Source organism: Hyaena hyaena, unplaced genomic scaffold (assembly GCF_003009895.1).
Source record: "Hyaena hyaena isolate Hyena2069 unplaced genomic scaffold, ASM300989v1 scaffold_246, whole genome shotgun sequence".
NCBI classification, from domain to species: domain Eukaryota; kingdom Metazoa; phylum Chordata; class Mammalia; order Carnivora; family Hyaenidae; genus Hyaena; species Hyaena hyaena.
The window spans coordinates 1,861,222-1,881,413 of record NW_024080877.1 but is presented as its reverse complement, the minus strand read 5'-3'; the positions used below and the strand labels follow the sequence as shown (position 1 = coordinate 1,881,413).

Here is a 20,192-nt window from a genome sequence, read left to right as displayed (position 1 = left end):
CATTGGGCTCTGTGCTGACAGCTCAGAGCCCAGAGCCTGCTTCAGATTCTGTGTCTCCCTTTCTCTCTGCCTCTCCCCTGCTTGCACTCTGTCTCTTTCAAAAATAAAGTAAACATTAAAAAATTTTTTAAAAAATTTACCCATTTTCTTGTCTGGCAAGATGGAAGATTGGAAGAAGTGACTTTCCTTTTCTCTCAGCTCTATTTCCTGGATCTCATCATAGATCTGTTCTTCATTCCTAACTACTTCATCACTGTCAAATCTTTTCTGTTAATTTGAGATAATAAGATGAAAAGGCCCATTTGTTAGTGAAAAGCTGCTTGTCTCCCATAGGCTGGTGGGTGTTAGCGTTTGTTTGGTTTTAGCCTAACCCCTCCCCTCCTGCTGGAGTGCCTGCTGGGTGCCAAGGCACCGCACTGATGCCTGGTGAGCACAGCGGAGGGACAGCTCTTGCCCTCTGGAAGCCCACAGACAGTACACAAGTGAGCAGAACATAGGTTGGTTGACTGGTCGGTTGACTTTGCAGCTTGGCAATGAAAGGCAGAGTAAGAGGGGAGCTGCTTCAACAATTTGGGGCAGAAGTGGAGGAAAAGAGAAGTGTCTGTCTCCAGTTATAGAGTGACCAGGAGCCGTATCTGAGTGCTTATCTAATCATAAATGCTCAAGACATGTTAGCCGCCAGAGTAACAACTTCAGAATTGTACACGAAGGGAATCATATTTATTGGAGCCTCTGAAGATATTCATATGCCAATACTTTGAAATTTGTGTAATAAAAGATTTCACTTTGAGTACTCTGTCAGGGACTAAATGGAGCACTTTACACAGATTAATCTTTCAACACCCCAAATATAGGTTCTGTTTTATTAAGTCCATTTTATAGAGAAGAAAATCAAGGGGCAGGTAGGTGGAGTGTCGGTCCAGTGTCAGTCTGTGAAATGGTAAAGTCAGGGCATTTATATCCAAGGATTATTACTCACTGAAGTGATTTTAATTGAATGGCTTATTTCAGTAAGTAATCAGGTGGGGTCTGTAAAAAACGACTTGTAGGATAAAGAGAGGGATCAGAGTATATAAAGTACATTTAAAATAGTGTTTTGTTTGTTTTTGCTTATAACTAAATATTTACATTTACATTACAAATAGGGGAGCAAAATACAGGGAAGTATTGAGAAAAATATACAAACACCCACCACTCAGAATGGACATTTTTTGTATCTACTTTGGATCTTAGGAAAACATAATTGAAATAAAACATTACTGATAAAGTTAAAGTCCCTTTTGTACCCTTCTCCATCTCTAAAACATTTCCTTTCTCAGATACAACCTTGTGTACCCTTTGAGTTACTGTTTATATAAAAATATAAACAATATTTATAAAGTCAAATTGGCTTTTATAGTAAGTATGCACAGCCCTGTAGATAAACGTGACCATCTTACCATGCCATAATTTATAGAATATATGGCATGATCCTTTTCCTTTTTTGCAGCTTTACTTGAAGTATACAAATGCTAAAATAAATAAAAATAAAACTTCTTCCATCCTTTGTAATAAACCTGATGCCTTTGAGCAGTGGCCAGAAGATGGTCTCGCTCAGATTTTTAACCCACCACTGCTAGCTGTCCCTCGCCTTAGGGAACTTATTCAGAATCCTGTCTCATCCACCTCTGTCTGTTGTTGCCTTGCTTTCAGGAGTTAGTTGAGAGAAACTGTAGAAAGTAGGAGTTGATACATCACAGTGGAATTTTGAAGATCTAATTGGATAGAATGCTTGCTGTGCATTTGGCAGTATCAATATTATTGAATCTGTTAATGTATAATGTCTTGCTTTTTTCCCTCGCTCAGAAACATTTGTTCTGATAGACACACTATATTATTTCTTTATATATTCTATTTCTATCTGCTTGGCAATAGTCTTTTTTTAAAATTAGCATTTGTAAAATTTCCTACTGTATGAGATAATTAGATGACTAAGATGAGACAAATTCAGAATTTGTTGGTTTTTAAATACTTTGGGTAGGGGTTAGGAGGAGTCCTTAATTCTTCTTGAAGTCCTAAGAAGATATTTAGTGAGTTATCCCCCCTCCCAAAATTACCTACCTACCTATCTATCTATCTATCTATCTATCTATCTGTCTGTCTGTCTGTCTGTCTGTCTATCTATCTATCTATCCATCCATCCATCCATCCATCCATCCATCCATCCATCCATCCATCTCAATATATATATCAATCCTGGAATGGTCTAAATAGAAAATAAGAAAATTTATAGTATATATCCTATGTTTGTTTATAGTATATAAATGAACCCAAATCCATAAACTTTGTATTCCTATTCTGTGTATCTAACTGGCTACTACACATCAGCAATTAGGTATTTCCAAGTACTTAATATTCATGGGTAATACTCTCTCCAGATTCGTTCTCAGTAAATAGAACCAGTAACCATTTGGTTGCCAGTGGTATCCCAATACCATTTTCCCACCTAATCTGTCTCCCTCTAGTACTCCATTTTTCAAGGATCTTCTCAGGAAAATCTTCTTTAACCTGCCATTGGAAGTCAGTTTTCTCCTTACAGGTGCTCAAGATACTGAATTCCTTTTTATTGCTCTTATTTTATAATTCTGTATTCATCAGTACTGTGTCTTTGGTTAGTCTTACTTCCCCATGCTGTAGTAAGCATCACAAGAGGCCAGGTAGTCCGTGTCTGGCATACACTAGGCACTCACTAAGGATTTGTTGAGTGTATGGAGAAGTCCTCTTCATTATTTTCTGAAATTTGGCAATATAGTTTAATTTCTTTCCCCTTATGGAATAAGCAGTAAAGTCTCTTTCTCATCCAGCAGCCTAATGACTTGCCATTAATGTGCTTATTTGTTTTTTACCGTTATCTCCAGTTATGGTGCATGATAGTCAAGTTTCATTTTCTGTGTTGTGAATTCAGATTGCTTTTCCTGTGTGTGTTTGACTTGGTTACTTTTTATCCATGTATTTCAGTGATTTTTTTTTTTTTTTTTTTGGATTCTGTTTTGACTCTTTTATTTTGTAACATACTTTACACATTGAACCCTGTTCTTGGTGTCTCTTGTTTAGCTTGATCATTCTCAGACTTATTCTCATGTTCATTTATGGAGAAGTATATTGAGCAAAGATAAAAGATAGACTTTTTGGTAAGGTGCATGGATAGTGTGTACTTGCACAGTGTTACTTGCAGGGGCAGGTTTATTATCCCAGTTACAAGTCCCTGTAAAACAAAACCTGAGACATACCTATGCCCTGGGAAGCTAAAGTCTTAAGTATTCATTTGGCATACATTTCTTTTAAAGGGATGAATTTTACTCTGGAGTACTGATAAGATGTGATGGTAGGATTAGCTAAGCCTTTGAGATGAATTATAGATAATCCTGAATCATTATCATAGGAGAAAAATCAAGAAGGAAGGAAAACTAGTTAAGTTACAGATAAATGAGTTGTCAAATCAGTGCTATTCTGTATAAAATAGAGATATTGGAAATGGCAGGTATACTCAACGATTGGAGGGGATTTGAAGCCTGCTTTTACACTGGTGACAGTATTTCTCTTAATTTTAAATTTAGGCTCTTAACTATTTTAGGATGACTGGGAAGATGAAAATCTTGTTTTCAAAACCCTTGTCAGTATCTGAGTGTCCTCAGACTGAAAAATATGTGTGGATACTTGTTCCCAAGTGATTTCTTCACTCTTGATGTGGCTCTTAAGTCAACAATGGGCCTGGCCTGTCACTGTGTTCTACTTAATTTTCATTTAAAACCCTTTTTCCCATCTTATTTTCTTACCCTTGTATATTGCTTATGTTGCACACACAAAGACATCAGAAACAATTTTCTATTATGATTCTACTGTCTTCCATGAAAAGGGAGTGAAGCAGTTCAGGAAATAGGAGATTTTAGAGATTCTTAAAACAACTGTCAGAGTGTGGGCTGAGAAACAACTTCTAGTTATATAAAAATGTCTGTGTTGCTCCTGGGTTTTTTTTTTAAGGCAATACTGCCCTCTGGTGTCCAGAAGCCAATTCCAACATATTTTCTCAATTAAATTGCTCATTTTATTCTTCCAGTTGAGACACTAGAACTTCTTAGAAAAACAAGTTAACAATTACTTAAGACTCGGAAGTGCATTGGACCAGGTAACTTGAGGTCATACTAGAGCCATCTATATAATAATACCCCTTATACGAAAGGTAATATCCGAGTTTTTTTTGCTTGTTTGATATTACTTTCCTCTGCTGATAAGGAAAGTGTTACCAACTTTTATTTTAACAATATGATAAATTGGATCATTGCCAGTTTTCAAAAGCTAAATCATTATTCTCCTTCCTTCACTTTGGTAACTGATATGTCATTTTTCATTTCATTCTTGATATAAATCGTAATTTCTTTTGCCTGTGTTTTTTCTTCACAAGCACGCCTTTCATATAATGATAGAGGTAAGATGCATTGATGTTTGTTTTTATGGTTGTGGAACTTTTTGTGGATGCATACTAAATATTTTGTTTTTAGAGTTTTGTTGTTGCTTTATTGTGCATCCTTTATAAATTTGTTATGAAAATTTTTTTACCACTTTTAGTATTAAAAACATGATTAATTTGCCACCGTAATAGTTTTGATTTTCAAGGAATTGTTAACAGCATTTATACTTCTCTAAGTTGGAATGCAGCAACAACGGTTTTAGTTGAGTAGACATTAACCCCTAGTGGCTAGTATTGTCACTCGCTAAAATGTCACCATATGCACATTTTTAACAGGCGTTGACTTCTCTGGTTGAACCCATTCTCTTTTAATGTGAAATCTATATTTTCAGGTAGTTTCTTGCATCTTTAGCCTCTGTAGCAAGTGGGCTAGCTAGTTGATCTTTTGCTGTCTAGAGATTCAAGGCTTTATTTTAGATTAGAATTCACCCTTCTCACCCATGAGAACTCAGAATAAAGAAAATGATCACAGACTACTCTGCAACTCTTCACTTGTACTAATTTATTCCAGGCTTGATTTTAGTAATTCTAGCGGGTAGTGGTGTTGGGGTAGGGGCACTTTTCCGCTGCTGCCATTTGTTGTTTCTCAACATGAGGACTTCTGATGCCAGAATTGTATAATTTTTATATACAAATGGGTAAAGAAGAGATGTAATCGGAGCCATGTTCTAATACATGTCTTCTTACCTGTGCAAAACAGCATGGGAGTTGCAAGGGAACTAGAGACTTAGGGCAAGTTTTCAGGAATTCTGCAGACCTTCTGGTTGCTCCTCAAAAGGTGGTTTTCTGTATAGCAGGGCAAAGTCATGTTTTATGGATAATATCAAAATGTTGTTATCATTATGTAAATCTGAATTTATCTCCTCTGGTTCTTGATATATTTTAAAGGTATAAATCTTTATTCCTAGAATCATGTGCAGTTGACTCTTGAACAATGCGGGGTGTAGGGAGCGCCGACACCCTACACGGTCAAATCTGCCTATAACACTCCCCCCAAACTGCTAAATGTTGTCACTGATAACACAAACCGTTGATGGACATTTATTTTGTATGCTGTATGTGTGATATACTCTATTCTTACAATAAAGTAAGCTAAAGATAAAATGTTATTAAGAAAATCATAAGGAAGAGAAAATACATTTACAGTACTGCATTGTATTTATTGGAAGAAAAAAATCTACACTTATTAAGTGGACCCCTAAGTTCAAACCTGTGTTGTTCAAGGGTGAACCGCATTGACGTTTTGTGGGTAAATAAGTATAATGATGCTCATAAGCTGAAAATAATTTCTGATATTCTTAGAGGATAGGATAAGTAAAAGTCAGATATTAGAGATACAGTTAAAGCTTCTTATAAACTTAATGAAGAGCTGAAGTATGACAGAATATTCTAATAATTTTTCATTAAAAAAGTAAAAAGGTGTATTGATTGGCACTACATATTTTATACAGAGTTAATCTATATTTTAGTTGCTCATTTTGAGTCTCAACTTTTTAAGTATTACAGAATATTATTTAAAAATGCACACATACCATTTCTAAAAGTTTTGATGTTTTACAGGAATGTGCTCTTGGGGGCTTTTTCCTCTCCCTTTAAAATTTTGCCAGTGTTCTTCAATTTAAGCTTTTTATAGTAATTTTGACAATAATATGTTTTCAGGTTGTTATGATATAATGCTGAAGAGAATGGTAATATCATTAGGAGGGTGACCTAAGATATTTTACTGAAATAATGATACCTTAGAACTTGGCAAACAAAACCTTGGAAACTTATGGGAACCTTGAAGTTTATCTTTGCACCTAATTAGAACTATTCAGTGATCTTTTTTCCCTAATAGACATTGAGAGTTCTTGTATATTTCCTAAAATTAAGGTTAATATTATTTTGAACTGCTGACAAGCTCTTAATTTGAGATGTGGATTAAGTCATCTTAATGCTGTTTTATAGACTGAATCCTAGCTGTGTGGTTGGTACTCTTTAGAACAGAGGATTGGTAATGTAGAATGTTACTGAGAGACATTATCAGTTTATATAAAAGTTACTGAAAATATTGTTTAAGTAAAGAGCCATTCTATTCCTTACCTGGTTTTTCTGCCTCTTCAGCTTTCAGCTTTTATCTGCGTACTTTAGTTTTGGCATCCCTGCTTTGAAAACTTGAGGTTTCTGACTTATTTCTAAGAAGAGGGGAAATTATTGATTTTAACTTTATAGTAATTTAAAGTTTTTCAGACATAACTTTTTCTGTTAGAATAATTATTTTATGCAGTTATCTAATAATTCTTGGACTTTGAACATGAGTGGTTTCTTTTGTCTCCACAAGAGTAGTTTTCAGCCTTCCCCCTCCTGTCTCCACATCCACAGAAGTAACGTTTTCCTTTTCAGCAGAATCTCTTATTACAGTTCCAAGTGACCAGTCAAGGAATGAGGTAGGGTGGGCTTAGTTTTGATAAAACCTCTCCATAGATTCTTCTGTCCCCTCCCACTGAGAATCGTAACTTTGGGGGCCATACTTCTCTAAGATTTGTATCTGACTTCCTAGACTCCTCACTCTGTTAAACTGCAACACTCTTTAGCTCTACTATAACCTTTCATCTTTTGAATGTGTGAAGGAAAAGCAGCTTTTGTAGACATTTTAAAAATAAACATCTGAGGTTGAAATGAGTTACAGGAAGTATTCTAGTATATCTTGCTATTTTAAAATAGGAATTCGTTAAGCCTTTTTAAAGGTTGTCTACAGTGAAATTGCATATTTTTCCTCCTTAATATCTTGCAATGTTTCTATTTTTTGAGGGTCTTTCTAATGTAGATGTCAACTTTTAAAATTCTTGAGTGACACCGGTGGGTTGAATCATACCTAAGGGAGCACTGAGAGTCTTGGGGCATTAGAAGAGATTTTTTTCTTAAGAGGAGAGGAAAGGGAGAGAGGGCTGCATTGATAAGGGTATGACACACTATTTCCAAATGACTTAGATGCCATCCAGAGTCTGTTGCTGTTGACACAGAAATTTTCGCTTCTCCTTACAATACTCATTATGCAGCCCTTCAAACGTTTTTATTACTTTGCTCTGGAAGCTTTTCAAAAGGCTTCTACATCTTGCTTTAGTAATAGTCAACTGATACCAAGGCTTCCAGTGAGGGGTTTGTATAGGGAAGATTCCCTTGTGTTTTGTAAATGTCGTATTCCTTCCTGTTCATATACTGTATTTGCTCCATTTTAAAAATAACTGTAGCAGTACTCTTCTCTTTCACTTAATTTACCTTATCATCTGCTATGATGACCACTCATTTTCTGGATTATAATTTGTATTTTCTTTGCCAGTCAGACCCAGAGCACTAATAATTTTTATTTCAGGTCAGTTTGGGGAAGTAATTAAAATCAAAGGGATGAATTGTTAATAGGTTGAACAGTTAGGAGGAACAGAACAGTTTGGCTATTAAAAATATTTCTTTTACGTGTTTTGTATTTGATACACTTATCTCCAGTGTGTTTGAGGACTGTGGGCATTTCTGAGATTAATGGAGAAAAGATTTTTTTTTTTTTTTTTTTTTTTTACAAATAGTTTATTGTCAAGTTGGTTTCCATATAACACCCAGTACTCATCCCCACAAGTGCCCCTCTTAATGGAGAAAAGATTTAAAGATAAACAGCCATTGGGGAAAGTAGTGGATGAGTGTTTTTCTTTGAGACATAGTCATAATTTGCTGTTGCTGGCACTTTTCACATCCTCTTCTTCTAATGAAGTGTCAGCCAGATGAAAGCATTGAAATATCCTAAAAGTCACAGAACATCTTAGTCCAGAAAATTAGTGAGACTGATTAAAAATGATTTGAGATTTCCCCTGCTGCAGTTACATAGCAATAGTGCTGAATGTTATTATGAAAACTCTTGGTTCAAGCGGCTTGCCTTATGATTACTATAATTAGTAATGCTTGAGAACTCAGTTTTGGCAAGACTGAAGTTAATGTCATTTGTATGTGTTTACCATTTCTGTCAATAGATTCCTCAGTGTATTCCCTTTTTTCTCATATTTAGAATTGATACATATTTTGTGCTACTTTTTAATATTATTATTATCATTTATCTGTAGGACCCAGGACCACCCCCACCTTCTCCGTTACTAGGTTTGAAGCCACTACAGTTATTAGAAGTGAAAGCAAGGGGAAGATTTGGTTGTGTTTGGAAAGCCCAGTTGCTCAATGAATATGTAGCTGTGAAAATATTTCCAATACAGGTATGTTACTGTATTTTTCTGATATGCATATATTTTTTAAAAGATACAACTGGCTAGATTACTATAATTCAGAAACAGCTTGAAAACACAAACCATATGTTTCAAGGTGGTTCTTTGTGATACTGAGGAAAGTGACTAGCCCTTTTTTGTCTGCCTTCTCAACTGAGGGATGGAATTAATGGTACAGCAGTCTTTGGAGTGATGGAAATAACAGTTAATGAACATATAGGAGATCTTTTGCCAATAAAAATTCTACAGAAATGCAAAGTGAAGATGAGGATTCCAAAAGTATAATTTCATTGGATAACTTTCAATATCCCATTGACATAATCAGAAAACAAACAGAAGAATGAGAGAAAAGCATGCTTGTTTTAGAATTGTTTAGAGGTATATTACCCAGACTGATTCATTTTGTTTGGTGAATTTTCGGAGGCAGTGAATCAGGACTCCCAGTGACTGGTTTACTGTAGACTTGTTTTTTTTAAATTTTTTAATGTTCATTTTTTTTTTTTTTTATTATTAGAGTGAGAGTGCATGCACACGTGCACTTGTAAGCCAGTGCAGGGAAGGGGCAGAGATATAAGGGGATAGAGGATCCGAAGCTGGCTCTGCATTGACAGCAGTGAGCCAGATATGGGGCTCAGACTCAGCATGACCTGAGCTGAAGTTGGAGAGTCAACTGACTGAGTCATGCAGGCACTCTGACTTGTTTTTCTTTGAGGGGGGCTGACCTCATGAAACCCTGGTCTAATGCACTTCTGAGCTCTTATGTTTTGTTTTATTCCATTGGTGGTTAGATTCCATTGGTGGTATGATTTCTTATCTCCTGGCTCTTGCTTTTATGCCCCTCTCGCTAATGCCATGTGTGGTATTGCAATCCTGGTTGGGTTTGGTGATGCAGGCTCCATCACTATTTCTGCACAGATCTTCCTTATTCCAAAGTTATACAAATTAATATACCTAGCTTTTCTCTTGCCTCCTCTAAAGCCTGTTAAGAGTCGGTGAAGAAGTCTACTTTTTTTTTTTTTTTTTTTGGTAGCAATGCAGGTATTTTAAACCTACAGTTATCAGAGGAAGAGTTGAGCCTGTTCTGCTAATCACACATTCAAGGTTCTTCTTTCATTGTGCAAAGGACCTTAAAAATTAGAGAAAGGCTGGGTTGCCTGGTTGGCTCAGTTGGTTGAGAATCCGACTCTTGATTTTAGTTCAGGTGATCTCATGGCTTGTGGGTCTGTGCCCCGTATCAGGCTCTGCGCTGACAGTGCAGAGCCTGCTTGGGATCCTCTGTCTCCCCCTCTCTCTGCCTCTCAAAATAAACTTAAAAAAAAATTAGAGAAAGGCCTTTGGATATTAACATAAGGGTAACAACAACAAGAATAACATTAGCTAATATTTTATTGAATGTGTCTATTGTGTCAGGTGGAGGTGCTTCACATATGTGTACTCTAGTACTATAATAGTATTCATACTATGTGTCCATATAGTACTCATATGTAGAATGAAACATACAATATACATATAATACAACACCTCTGTGGGGCAGACACTATAGTCTCCATTTTGCTAATGAGGTAACTGAATGATGATGTAACTTGGCAAAGGTTCTTAAGATAGTTTGGATCCAGAGGGTTTCTAATCATTATGCTTTGGTGCTTTACACTTTGATTATTCTTCAGTTGTGAAGACAAACTAATCCTTTATGAGTAGACCTGTAGTAAGCATGCATCACTTGCAGGCACAAATGAGTATATGGTATTTTAAATTATTGTATTGCCTATTTATACCCTACTGCTCTCCTATTGACTTTGCAGGGTATTCTCAACAGTTGTTAAAGAATGTTTGATAGAATGTTAGTCTTTGAACAAAAACATTGTTCTCTGTTGAGATGAAGTCATTCTACCTGAAATTCATATCTCAAGGAGATTATTCTGAATAAACACAAGTAATTTCACACCATGATAAAATTACACTGTAGTACTAAATTATAAGCAGAATACATTGCCATTGTTAGATATAGAAGTATGGCATTTCTGATGATAACTCCCATATTTACAAACAAGAAACACAGAAAAGAATGTTTGAGGGAATGGGGCAGGGCAGGCACTTGTAATGGAGTTATTACCTTATTGTTAGATTTCTTTTATGAAAAAAATAAGATGAAATCAGACTCTTAATATGAAGCTTTATTTTTAAATTTTGCCTTAGAATCTACTTGAGTTATCTCTTGGGTATGGTTTATTTGCTTGTGTCCTTTGCATTCTTACTGTTCCTTCTTTTTAACTCTAGGACAAACAGTCATGGCAAAATGAATATGAAGTTTACAGTTTACCTGGAATGAAACATGAGAACATATTACAGTTCATTGGTGCAGAAAAACGAGGCACCAGTGTTGATGTGGACCTTTGGCTAATCACAGCATTTCATGAAAAGGTAAAAACTACTTTCTGTTTTGATTCCAGATCAGGGTTGGCTTACCTCCTTAATGTTGGCTACAAATCCCTCAGATTTATTTTTCTGGGAACAGCATGTTATTATAGATGGTTAATATTAATAAATCTTTAAAAAAGTAATGTAAGAGCAAAGATGGCAACTTTTTCACTCATCGCTCTACTTCTGTAATACAGTCTTTTCCTTATTTCTCGTGCTGCAGTTTTATACCTCTCTTACAAATAATAATTTCAGTATAGCCAGGGCTTAGTAATTTTCATTTACCATTCATGATCCATTGAGATTATATGGACCATTTTTTAGCTTGAATTTTGTTTCTTAAAACTCTGTAATCAGTGTAGCCTGGGACAAAAATGCAGTCAGGAGATTTATCTGATCTTTGTTCTGTCACTGATTTGTAGAGTAATTATCATTAAAACATACTTGCTGTTTTTCCTCAATTTTTCTACTTTCAGAGTTAGTGTGAAAGTACATTTTTATGAAATAGGAAATTGTATTCTCCTTGGCAGTCAGTTTCATCATTCAGATATACGTGGCTCTTCTACCTTTCTAAATTCTTGACCAAAAAGATGGCAGTAATCTTTACAGGAAGGTTCTGACATAGTTTATTGGTCTTAATTTTGTGTTTTCCCAGTCCTATGACATAACATCTCTATAGTCAGTATATTTTAACTTTTAAAATATTTTTTGAACTTAAATTTTCAGTCTTTTTTTTTTTTTTTTAAACTCCTATCTTCTTAATAGGTGGGAATTAACTGTGTCTTACAGATTAGAGGTATTCCTTTCCAGTCAAATGTTTACTAATAGGAAACTTGAATATTCCAGAAAAAAAATGATTTTTGGATATTATTATTCACTAAAAGTAAAGATTTGTTGCCTTCTATCACTTCTTAAACGTAAAAAGTAAAGTCTCCCATGTCATATGGCTTTTATCAAGAGCATAAGTTGTTTTCTTCCCCTCTTTTCTTTAGGGCTCCCTGTCAGACTTTCTTAAGGCTAATGTGGTCTCTTGGAATGAATTGTGTCATATTGCAGAAACCATGGCAAGAGGACTGGCATACTTACATGAGGATATACCTGGCCTAAAAGATGGCCACAAACCTGCCATATCTCACAGGTAGAGCTAAAACTTATACTGTTTCCCCAAATAAGGCAGTATTTATTATTAAAATTTTTAATCTCCTGTGGAAAATTTTCTCCCTAAGTATCTAATCATGCTATAGGAGGCAGTTGATGTTCACTTCTTTTTCACGGTAGCTGAGAGATTGGATCGGAAGTATTTTGGATAATGTATATATTAATATCATTAACAAAGTTTAATTATTGACATATGTTTCAATTTGTCTCATTTCTGAAAGCATGGTTAAGACTGAAAATGTATTTTCTTTCTCTACCACAAAGGAAGAAATTTGTTTTGCCTCAAAACATGATTTCTTTCAATGATAAGTCTCTCCTTAATTATATCTAATCATTAAGTTTCTTTTTTTCTTATGTTTGTAATGACTATGTGATCATTACCTGAGCTGACGTAGAAAGAGGCATCATTTGAATAACTGGATTTACTTAAATGCCTTTATCAGTGAAGCAGTAGTATTTGGATCCAACAGTTGTCATATCTTCAAAAGGGAAAATGTTTGTTCCTTTAAACATGGGATCAGTTTGTCTTCTTGTATTCAATTTAAAGATAGATGCTTTAGAAACAGACCCAAAAATACAGAGAACAAACTGATGGTTGGTTGCCAGAGGGGATGGGAGATGGGGGGTTTGGGCCAAATGGGTGAAGGGGAATGGGTAAGAAACTTCTAGTTATGGAATGAATCAGTCATGGCATTAAAAGGTACAACATAGGAAACATAATCAGTAGTATTGGGTGGTGACAGATGGTAGCTGCACTGTGGTGAGCACGGCATAATGTGTAGAATTGCTGAATCACTGTGTTGTACACTTGAAAGTAATTTAACATTGCGTGTCCACTATAGTTCAGTTAAAAAAAAGAGGTTGCTTTAAAAGTCGTTATGAACCGATTCATTTAACAGATATTTAGCTGAGTGCCATCAGTAGGTTCCTGGGAGAACACATTTCTTTTAATTCAACTCTAGTCTAGCTTCTGATTTTGCAAATCTTGAATGACTTCCACCTCAGAAAGAGCTCCCCTTTATTTCTCACCTTCCTTCATATAGTCCCTCTCTTCCTGGATTTTTGCTTACTTCACCTAGTCCTATAGGGAATTAATTTTTTGACACCCCCAAAGGTTATTAGGAGTAAGGTTCTAAAAATCTTCTGAGGCGAAAACTGATTGGTTTTTGTAGCATTTGTGGGTGAGTACCTGTGCCTCCTCTGTGCCCACTCTTCGTTTGTGTCTGGGCATATAAATTTAGCCAGTGCTCACAGCATAGATGTGTTTAGCTCGAGTATAGTAATCTCTAGGATGAATCATTGAAGCTAGTGTGTAGAAGAAGATACCTGATTGCTTTAAAATGGTCACTCTTCAAAACACCAGGATCTAGCTGGAGCTGTTTGTTTATAGTGAAAAATTTCTGTTACACATTCCTAGAGATGTTACATATTCTTACAGGTGCTTTTTCTACAACAAAGCTTATGAATATAAGATAACCACTAAGGGACCATTCTAACATGTAGGCCTGTACCAATAGGCCAGTTCATTTTATTTGAATATTCTGTGGTTTCTTAAATTTCAGTTTCAATGGGAGTTTCCAACTATAAACTCTGAAATATTATTACCTCAAAAAATTTTATGATTGGTAGGTTAGGAACGACATAGACAGTGTTTTTGGAATAGCAGCTTCATGGAGCAAGTTTCTACTTAATCTCCATATTATGAAAAGGAGTTTGTCACTCTATTTGTGTACTTCATGGTATATGGGGAATTTGCTTAATCTTCCTCTCCTTTCTGTATATCACACTTCTATAGTATACTCTCCTTTCCCCATTTCAATGACTATTTTTAAAAAATAACTTTTTAAAATTAATTTGTATACTTTGTCTATCTTTTTATTTGCAAGGGACATCAAAAGTAAAAATGTGCTGTTGAAAAACAACCTGACAGCTTGCATTGCAGACTTTGGGTTGGCGTTAAAATTTGAGGCTGGCAAGTCTGCTGGTGATACCCATGGACAGGTAAGGATGAGAACTATAACCTGTAAAAAAAATAATCTTGTCCCATATTTTCTTAGAATGGCATATCTGGATTAATTGTTCTAAAACGATTGCAATGGTTGTTATATCAGCATTTAATACAAAATGACTCTCAAAAATAATATGTTACATTTGCTGAGGAAGACATTTTCATATGGTAGTGAGGGGTGTTACTTCAGTGGTTTAGATCAGTCAATTCATAAAACAACTTAGACACATTATGTCATGTGATTCTGTTTTTAAAATGAATCAAATTAGAATCCAGCACATTAAAATAGATCTCATTCTTCGGGAGTTCTTAGTATTAACTCAGTAGTTTTAATTTGTTAACTCTTTGATAATCCTAAGAGGAATGGCAGAATAGTTAATTACTATTCATGCTACTATGTATTAATATCTATTATCTTTTTTTTTCCAGACAGTAATGATAGTTTCTTGTTTCTTGGTCTTTGGTGCTTCATTACTTCCTAGCTTTTCAGAGTTCAAAGCACTTATAAAACCCTAAGCAAAGAGTCTGTCTAGTCAAGGTCTGTACTAAGAGCTGTCAATCATGGGAATCTTTAAGAAAGCCAAATAGGAAAGTAGCATTATCCATACATTTATGGTCAGAAACTCTTAAGGCTAGCAAAGGTATTTTCACTCCTGAAAGATCACCTTTTTATTAAGAAAACCAGTTTAACATGAAAGGTGACTTTTTTTTTTTTTTTACACCAAGTTGGTAGGATTATGTCTCTCTTCATCTTTCAATCATGGGAATAATTTGGTCATCAAATCTCAGCTTTCATTTTTCCTAATGTATTCTGTTGATTTCCAAGAATAGTTATTAAGACTCTAGAGCAGTGGTCAGCAGTCATAGTTCTTGAAAAGTTGACATCAGATGTGTTTGGAATGAAGGCAGTCTTGTGGAGTATATTACAGAGACGGGAGATTGTGCAGGAGGCCTAGGGACAAATAGCTGAGCTGATGTTGTGATTATCCTAAAACTGCCTTTGGGAAATACTTTAATCCTCTAGCGCCTCATAACCTTCCTCTCCTTTTTTTATGAAAAAAATAATGGTCCATTCATATATTTTACTGCCCTGTCAACTAGTTTATATGAGGAGGAAAAATAATTACATAAGTGGTTCCTTGACTTTAGATTTTATGGACCAGAATAGTTCAAAGTACATGTTACTGTACATTTTATATATTGCAAAGAAAGAATGCTGGAGAAAAATAAGATTTTATCTTATTAATTTATAACAGAGGGTATTTTATGCTAGAAGGTATGGTCATTTCATAAGTAAAGCACTTTGGATGGCATACATTTATCTTTAGGAGGTTTTGAGAAATGCTTGCTCACAGTATAATTAACAGTTATTCAGAGTAGCAAAACAGGGCTACTATTTTGTTTTAAAGCGTTCTCCTTATTAAATGGAATAAAAACCTGAACTTCGGAGTCTTAGTGATCTTTTTTTTTTTTTAAATAGTTCAATTATATATGTAGCCGTAGATAATCGTCTTAACTTGTAGTCTAGAGATTGGTCACCAGAGGATACAGCTTTTTGGAAATACCATTATCTAGACTGCTCCCTAGATCTACAAAAACTCAATTAGATTGTGATCCACCCAGCTATTTTATAAAATTTTTAAGTGTTCATATATGAATACTGTCAGGCACCAACCAAAGCAAGCCATATAGTAGCTTGGTAACCATAGTTACATTACTAAGAAATACCAAATTGTTAGGGACAGATATAAATAAAGAATGCCAAGACAGAATTCATGAATAAATAAATATTACAGACTTTATAGAAGTAGATCTTTAAAAAGTTTATCCATCCTTTACTTGGCTGATTCTTTTTATGTTATAAACTAGTTTTTTCCTTTTTTTAATACAGAGAAAGAGAAAGCCTCAAAAAGGAGTTATTTATTTTTTTTAAAGACACATTTCATACAGGATGCAGAGGGACAACTGAAAAGTAGTTTTTCTTGTCTTTGTCTCCAACAAAACCACCATTGTTTTTGTGATTACTTCCAAAAGGGGGAAAAGTCCTAAGCCAATACCAGCATGTCTGCTAATGTATTTATTAAGTGTGTCCTGAAAGGATCTTAGCATATATGCCGCTTTGTTCCTTGCTGTACAGTGTTTTTGGGAATCTTCCCCTATCTGTCCATGTTTTACCTCATGTTCTTTTAAGAACCGCATAGTACTGTTAAAGCAATCTCTTACTGATGGAAACTTCCCATTTCCAGTGTCTTGGCTGTTATTACTTGAAATGGAATAAAATTCTGCTTGACTCTGTAGTCTGGTGGTCATAATTTACCTGATAGCAGACAGACCATGCTTGATTTTGTTTCTTTTTACAAAATCATAAAATATTAGCTCATAAAGTCAATGAGTAAGTACTGTTTGCTTTCAATATCTTTTTCAGGTTGGTACCCGGAGGTATATGGCTCCAGAGGTATTAGAGGGTGCTATAAACTTCCAAAGGGATGCATTTTTGAGGATAGATATGTACGCCATGGGATTAGTCCTGTGGGAACTGGCTTCTCGCTGTACTGCTGCAGATGGTAAGGGAAAAAATATTTTTTAAAAAGATATGCCTACTACACATGTATGAAAAGGGATGATTACACTCAAAGGTATTAAAGTACAAATTTTTTTTTTTTTTTGGTAGACTCCAGAAGATAGATAGTAGCTTAAAGAGAATTCAGGAGAAGGTATTGATTGCTATGTATTGATCCTTTACCATTGCTAAGTATTTTGCCGGGCACTTGACATAGGTAGTTACTATTTTATTTTACCAATGAACAATTTGAGGCTCAAATTTTAAGTAGAAATTAAGCAGATTGTCAATTTTAGCTTCAAGGTGGTAAATGGTGAAACCTAGATTTGAAACTCTGATCCAGATACAGGGACCGGGTCCTGCCTTCCCTCAAGGTTCCAAAGTCAAGTCTTATGGCAAGAAGACTTGAATAAAGAGCTGGGGGATTTTCTATCCCAAGTCACACACAGCTGAGTCTATTCATCATTCCCATGATGCCCAAAATATATCTAACCAGATGGAATTTACAGTCTGTCCTCATGACACAGAATTGAGCAAGCCTTTGGATATACCACAGGTTAAATTGTCTCCTAAAAGTTTTGAAAGTCTGAGCTGATGTAGACACTATTGTGAACACTAGTTACTTTCTCTAGCACACTGGTTCTAAAGGATTCCTATTGTTTTTGTTATTTAAATCCCTGTTCAGTCTTTAAGGCCTGTATTCTCTTCACATGTGTTGCAGCACTTTTTTGGATGTGCAAATACAAGGCAAACATCTTGACAAACATATGTAAATTATCTTGATCTTTTAAATTTACAATTGCCTAAAAACTTAACTGCAGATTGTGAAAGACCACAGAGGAAATTGTAGATATTTAAGCCAACTTAACCTGTGTTCATAAGAGTATTTTTGAGTACTTTAATGGTCTCTTAGTGTAGCACCGACTACCTCTGGTATGTGAGATTTGATTTGGGGTATACTGTGCTTATTAAGTGAACTTAAGAGTGCTCACTAATGGACATTCATTTTAAGATCGGGGGTTTGGCCTGGGAATGGATTCAGACCCAATAAAGTTTAAAGCAATTTGGATATAATTCTAGCTTAGAAGTCTGTGGGAAGAAGAGTAAGCTGTTCAGTGTAGTTTGGCTCAAAGTGGTAGAGGAAGTACATTTATTATGTGCATTTATGGAAGCAGAAGTAGGTTGGATGGCAGATATTCTAGGAAAATATATTTCATAAAACTTTAATAATATGAACTCTCCAAATCAAACCATTGGATATGGTGTCATGGGGGATGTACAAGGCCCTGCCTTAAGTAATCTACAGTCTAATTAAGGGAATAAAATATATCCTGGACAATTAACTCTAGAGTATGGTAAGTGAATTGTCCAGCTCCATGCTCACTATATAGCTATCCATTGAGTTATTTTGGATGAGTAAACCAGCTGAGAAATGTAAAGCAGTGATAGGAAGTTGAGAGGAAGGAAAAATGCTTTGTTTCCGAGGGGTTAGCAGAGAAGTTTTATGAAGAATGAAAAGGACAGATGCTGACATTTATTAAATGCTTTGCATATGCTATGAAATAATTACAGATTCAGGCATTTCTGACTCTTTAGTCTGAAATTGGGACAGGAGGGGACGGTGTGAACACTGCTAAAGTGAGTGCTTTAAACTTTGTTGATTGGGTAAAATTAGTCACTCGCAGACTTTAATGTGTACTGAACTCCTAGTACAGTTCATGTTCTGACTCAGTAGGTTTGGGTTGGAGCCTGCCATTTACATTTCTTACAAGCTACGAGTCAGGGCTAGTGCTGCCAACCTGTAGACCTACAGAATGCCAATACTCTGAGGCACTGAAGTGCTCAAGGAGACACAGACAATCCAGGCATCAAGGGAGGAGTCTTCATATAGAGAGTGGAGTTAGATGGCCTCTTTCATGATTCCTTGTATGTTCTGTCAGGAGAATCTGTACGAGGTTTAGGTCTATATACGAAATTGCTCTTTAGTGACTGGTTTCCTTCAAGGGCAGATCAGTATAGCACAGTGATTGAAAGCACAGACTTTGCAGTCATTCAGAGGTTCCAGCTCTACCACTGTATGGCCTTGTGCAAATCATGGATCTTTTCTGAGCTTTTTTCCCATCTGTAAAACAGAGGTAATGCCCCCTTCACTGCATAGAGGTAAAATGTAAGTAAATAACATATGTAAAGTTCCTATTTAGGATAAAAGTGTTTATCAAATTACTAACTCATAACTTCATTTCCTATTTGAGTACGCTTAAGAGAAAAGGAGTAAATCAGCTGTGAAGGCACATTCTGAAGACTGGTTGGGAACCCTATTTGGAGAGTATGTTTGTGATTTTTTAAAAACTATTTTTGGCAGCTCTTTTGAGAGCAAAGAGGTGTCACTCTCAGGTACATAATTCCTCAGGCATAGGATGTAGGGAGTTAGGGTGTGTCACAGAGTAAAGATGGTTATGAGATTGAACCCAAAACTGTCAGAAATGGAAATACCACTGTTTACCCATTTGATTTGAATTGTAAGAAGTACCTTAAAGGGACATTAAGCCTTGATTTGCAAATATTGGTGAGGAAGTTCCCTATATTCTATATACATAAGGAGACAGGCATTCCTCATACAGTAGATAAAAAAGCTCCTTATGTAATCCTTCTCAGGGTTACATGCCAAGTCATGGAGTTTTTGATTTCTCCTAAATTAGCATTTGGGTCAAACTGTGGCAGAAGTAGTTGAGTCTGTTTCTCTCCTGTCATTATAGCATGTAACAGTTGGGAAAAGGTGATACAGTGTATGTTTCAGAAAATTTGTTCCAGTTTGGAAGTCAGGAAGATTTGAATTAAAATGATTTTTTTTCTTTACATTTCAGGACCTGTAGATGAATACATGCTGCCATTTGAGGAGGAAATTGGCCAGCATCCGTCTCTTGAAGATATGCAGGAAGTTGTTGTGCATAAAAAAAAGAGGCCTGTTTTAAGAGATTATTGGCAGAAACATGCTGTAAGTTATACAGTAGCTTTTCATTTGAAATTCCAATAGAATGCTTTTCAGAGGATGATTTCTATCTCTGCACATTTCTCTTCTGGGAAGATTATATTCATACGGGATATTCTATCTAGAGTTCTAGATAGAATTCTAGGGCTGTGAGAGAAGTCAAGTCATAGAGCCTCAGGGGCCTCTCACTGCTATGGTTATAGGAGTCTGTGTCCTATTTGGAAAGCTTTCTAGGGGGAAGGAGTACCTGACTGTGAGCATGTGGATAGTGGGGTAACCTTGATGATGACCAGCTTCCCATACGATGCTAG

General features: G+C 35.6%; 1 protein-coding gene across 2 annotated transcripts in view; it reads left to right on the top strand.

The window, feature by feature from the left end:
* ACVR2A (activin A receptor type 2A) overlaps positions 1-20,192 on the top strand; it is an 83,706-nt gene that overhangs the window by 59,169 nt on the left and 4,345 nt on the right. For both annotated transcript variants that reach the window (XM_039244570.1, XM_039244571.1), the window contains exons 5-10: positions 8,596-8,739; positions 11,026-11,169; positions 12,159-12,304; positions 14,211-14,325; positions 16,758-16,896; positions 19,757-19,887. In XM_039244570.1, the coding sequence (XP_039100501.1) occupies positions 8,596-8,739; positions 11,026-11,169; positions 12,159-12,304; positions 14,211-14,325; positions 16,758-16,896; positions 19,757-19,887 (819 nt within the window). The remainder of the gene's footprint in view (positions 1-8,595; positions 8,740-11,025; positions 11,170-12,158; positions 12,305-14,210; positions 14,326-16,757; positions 16,897-19,756; positions 19,888-20,192) is intronic.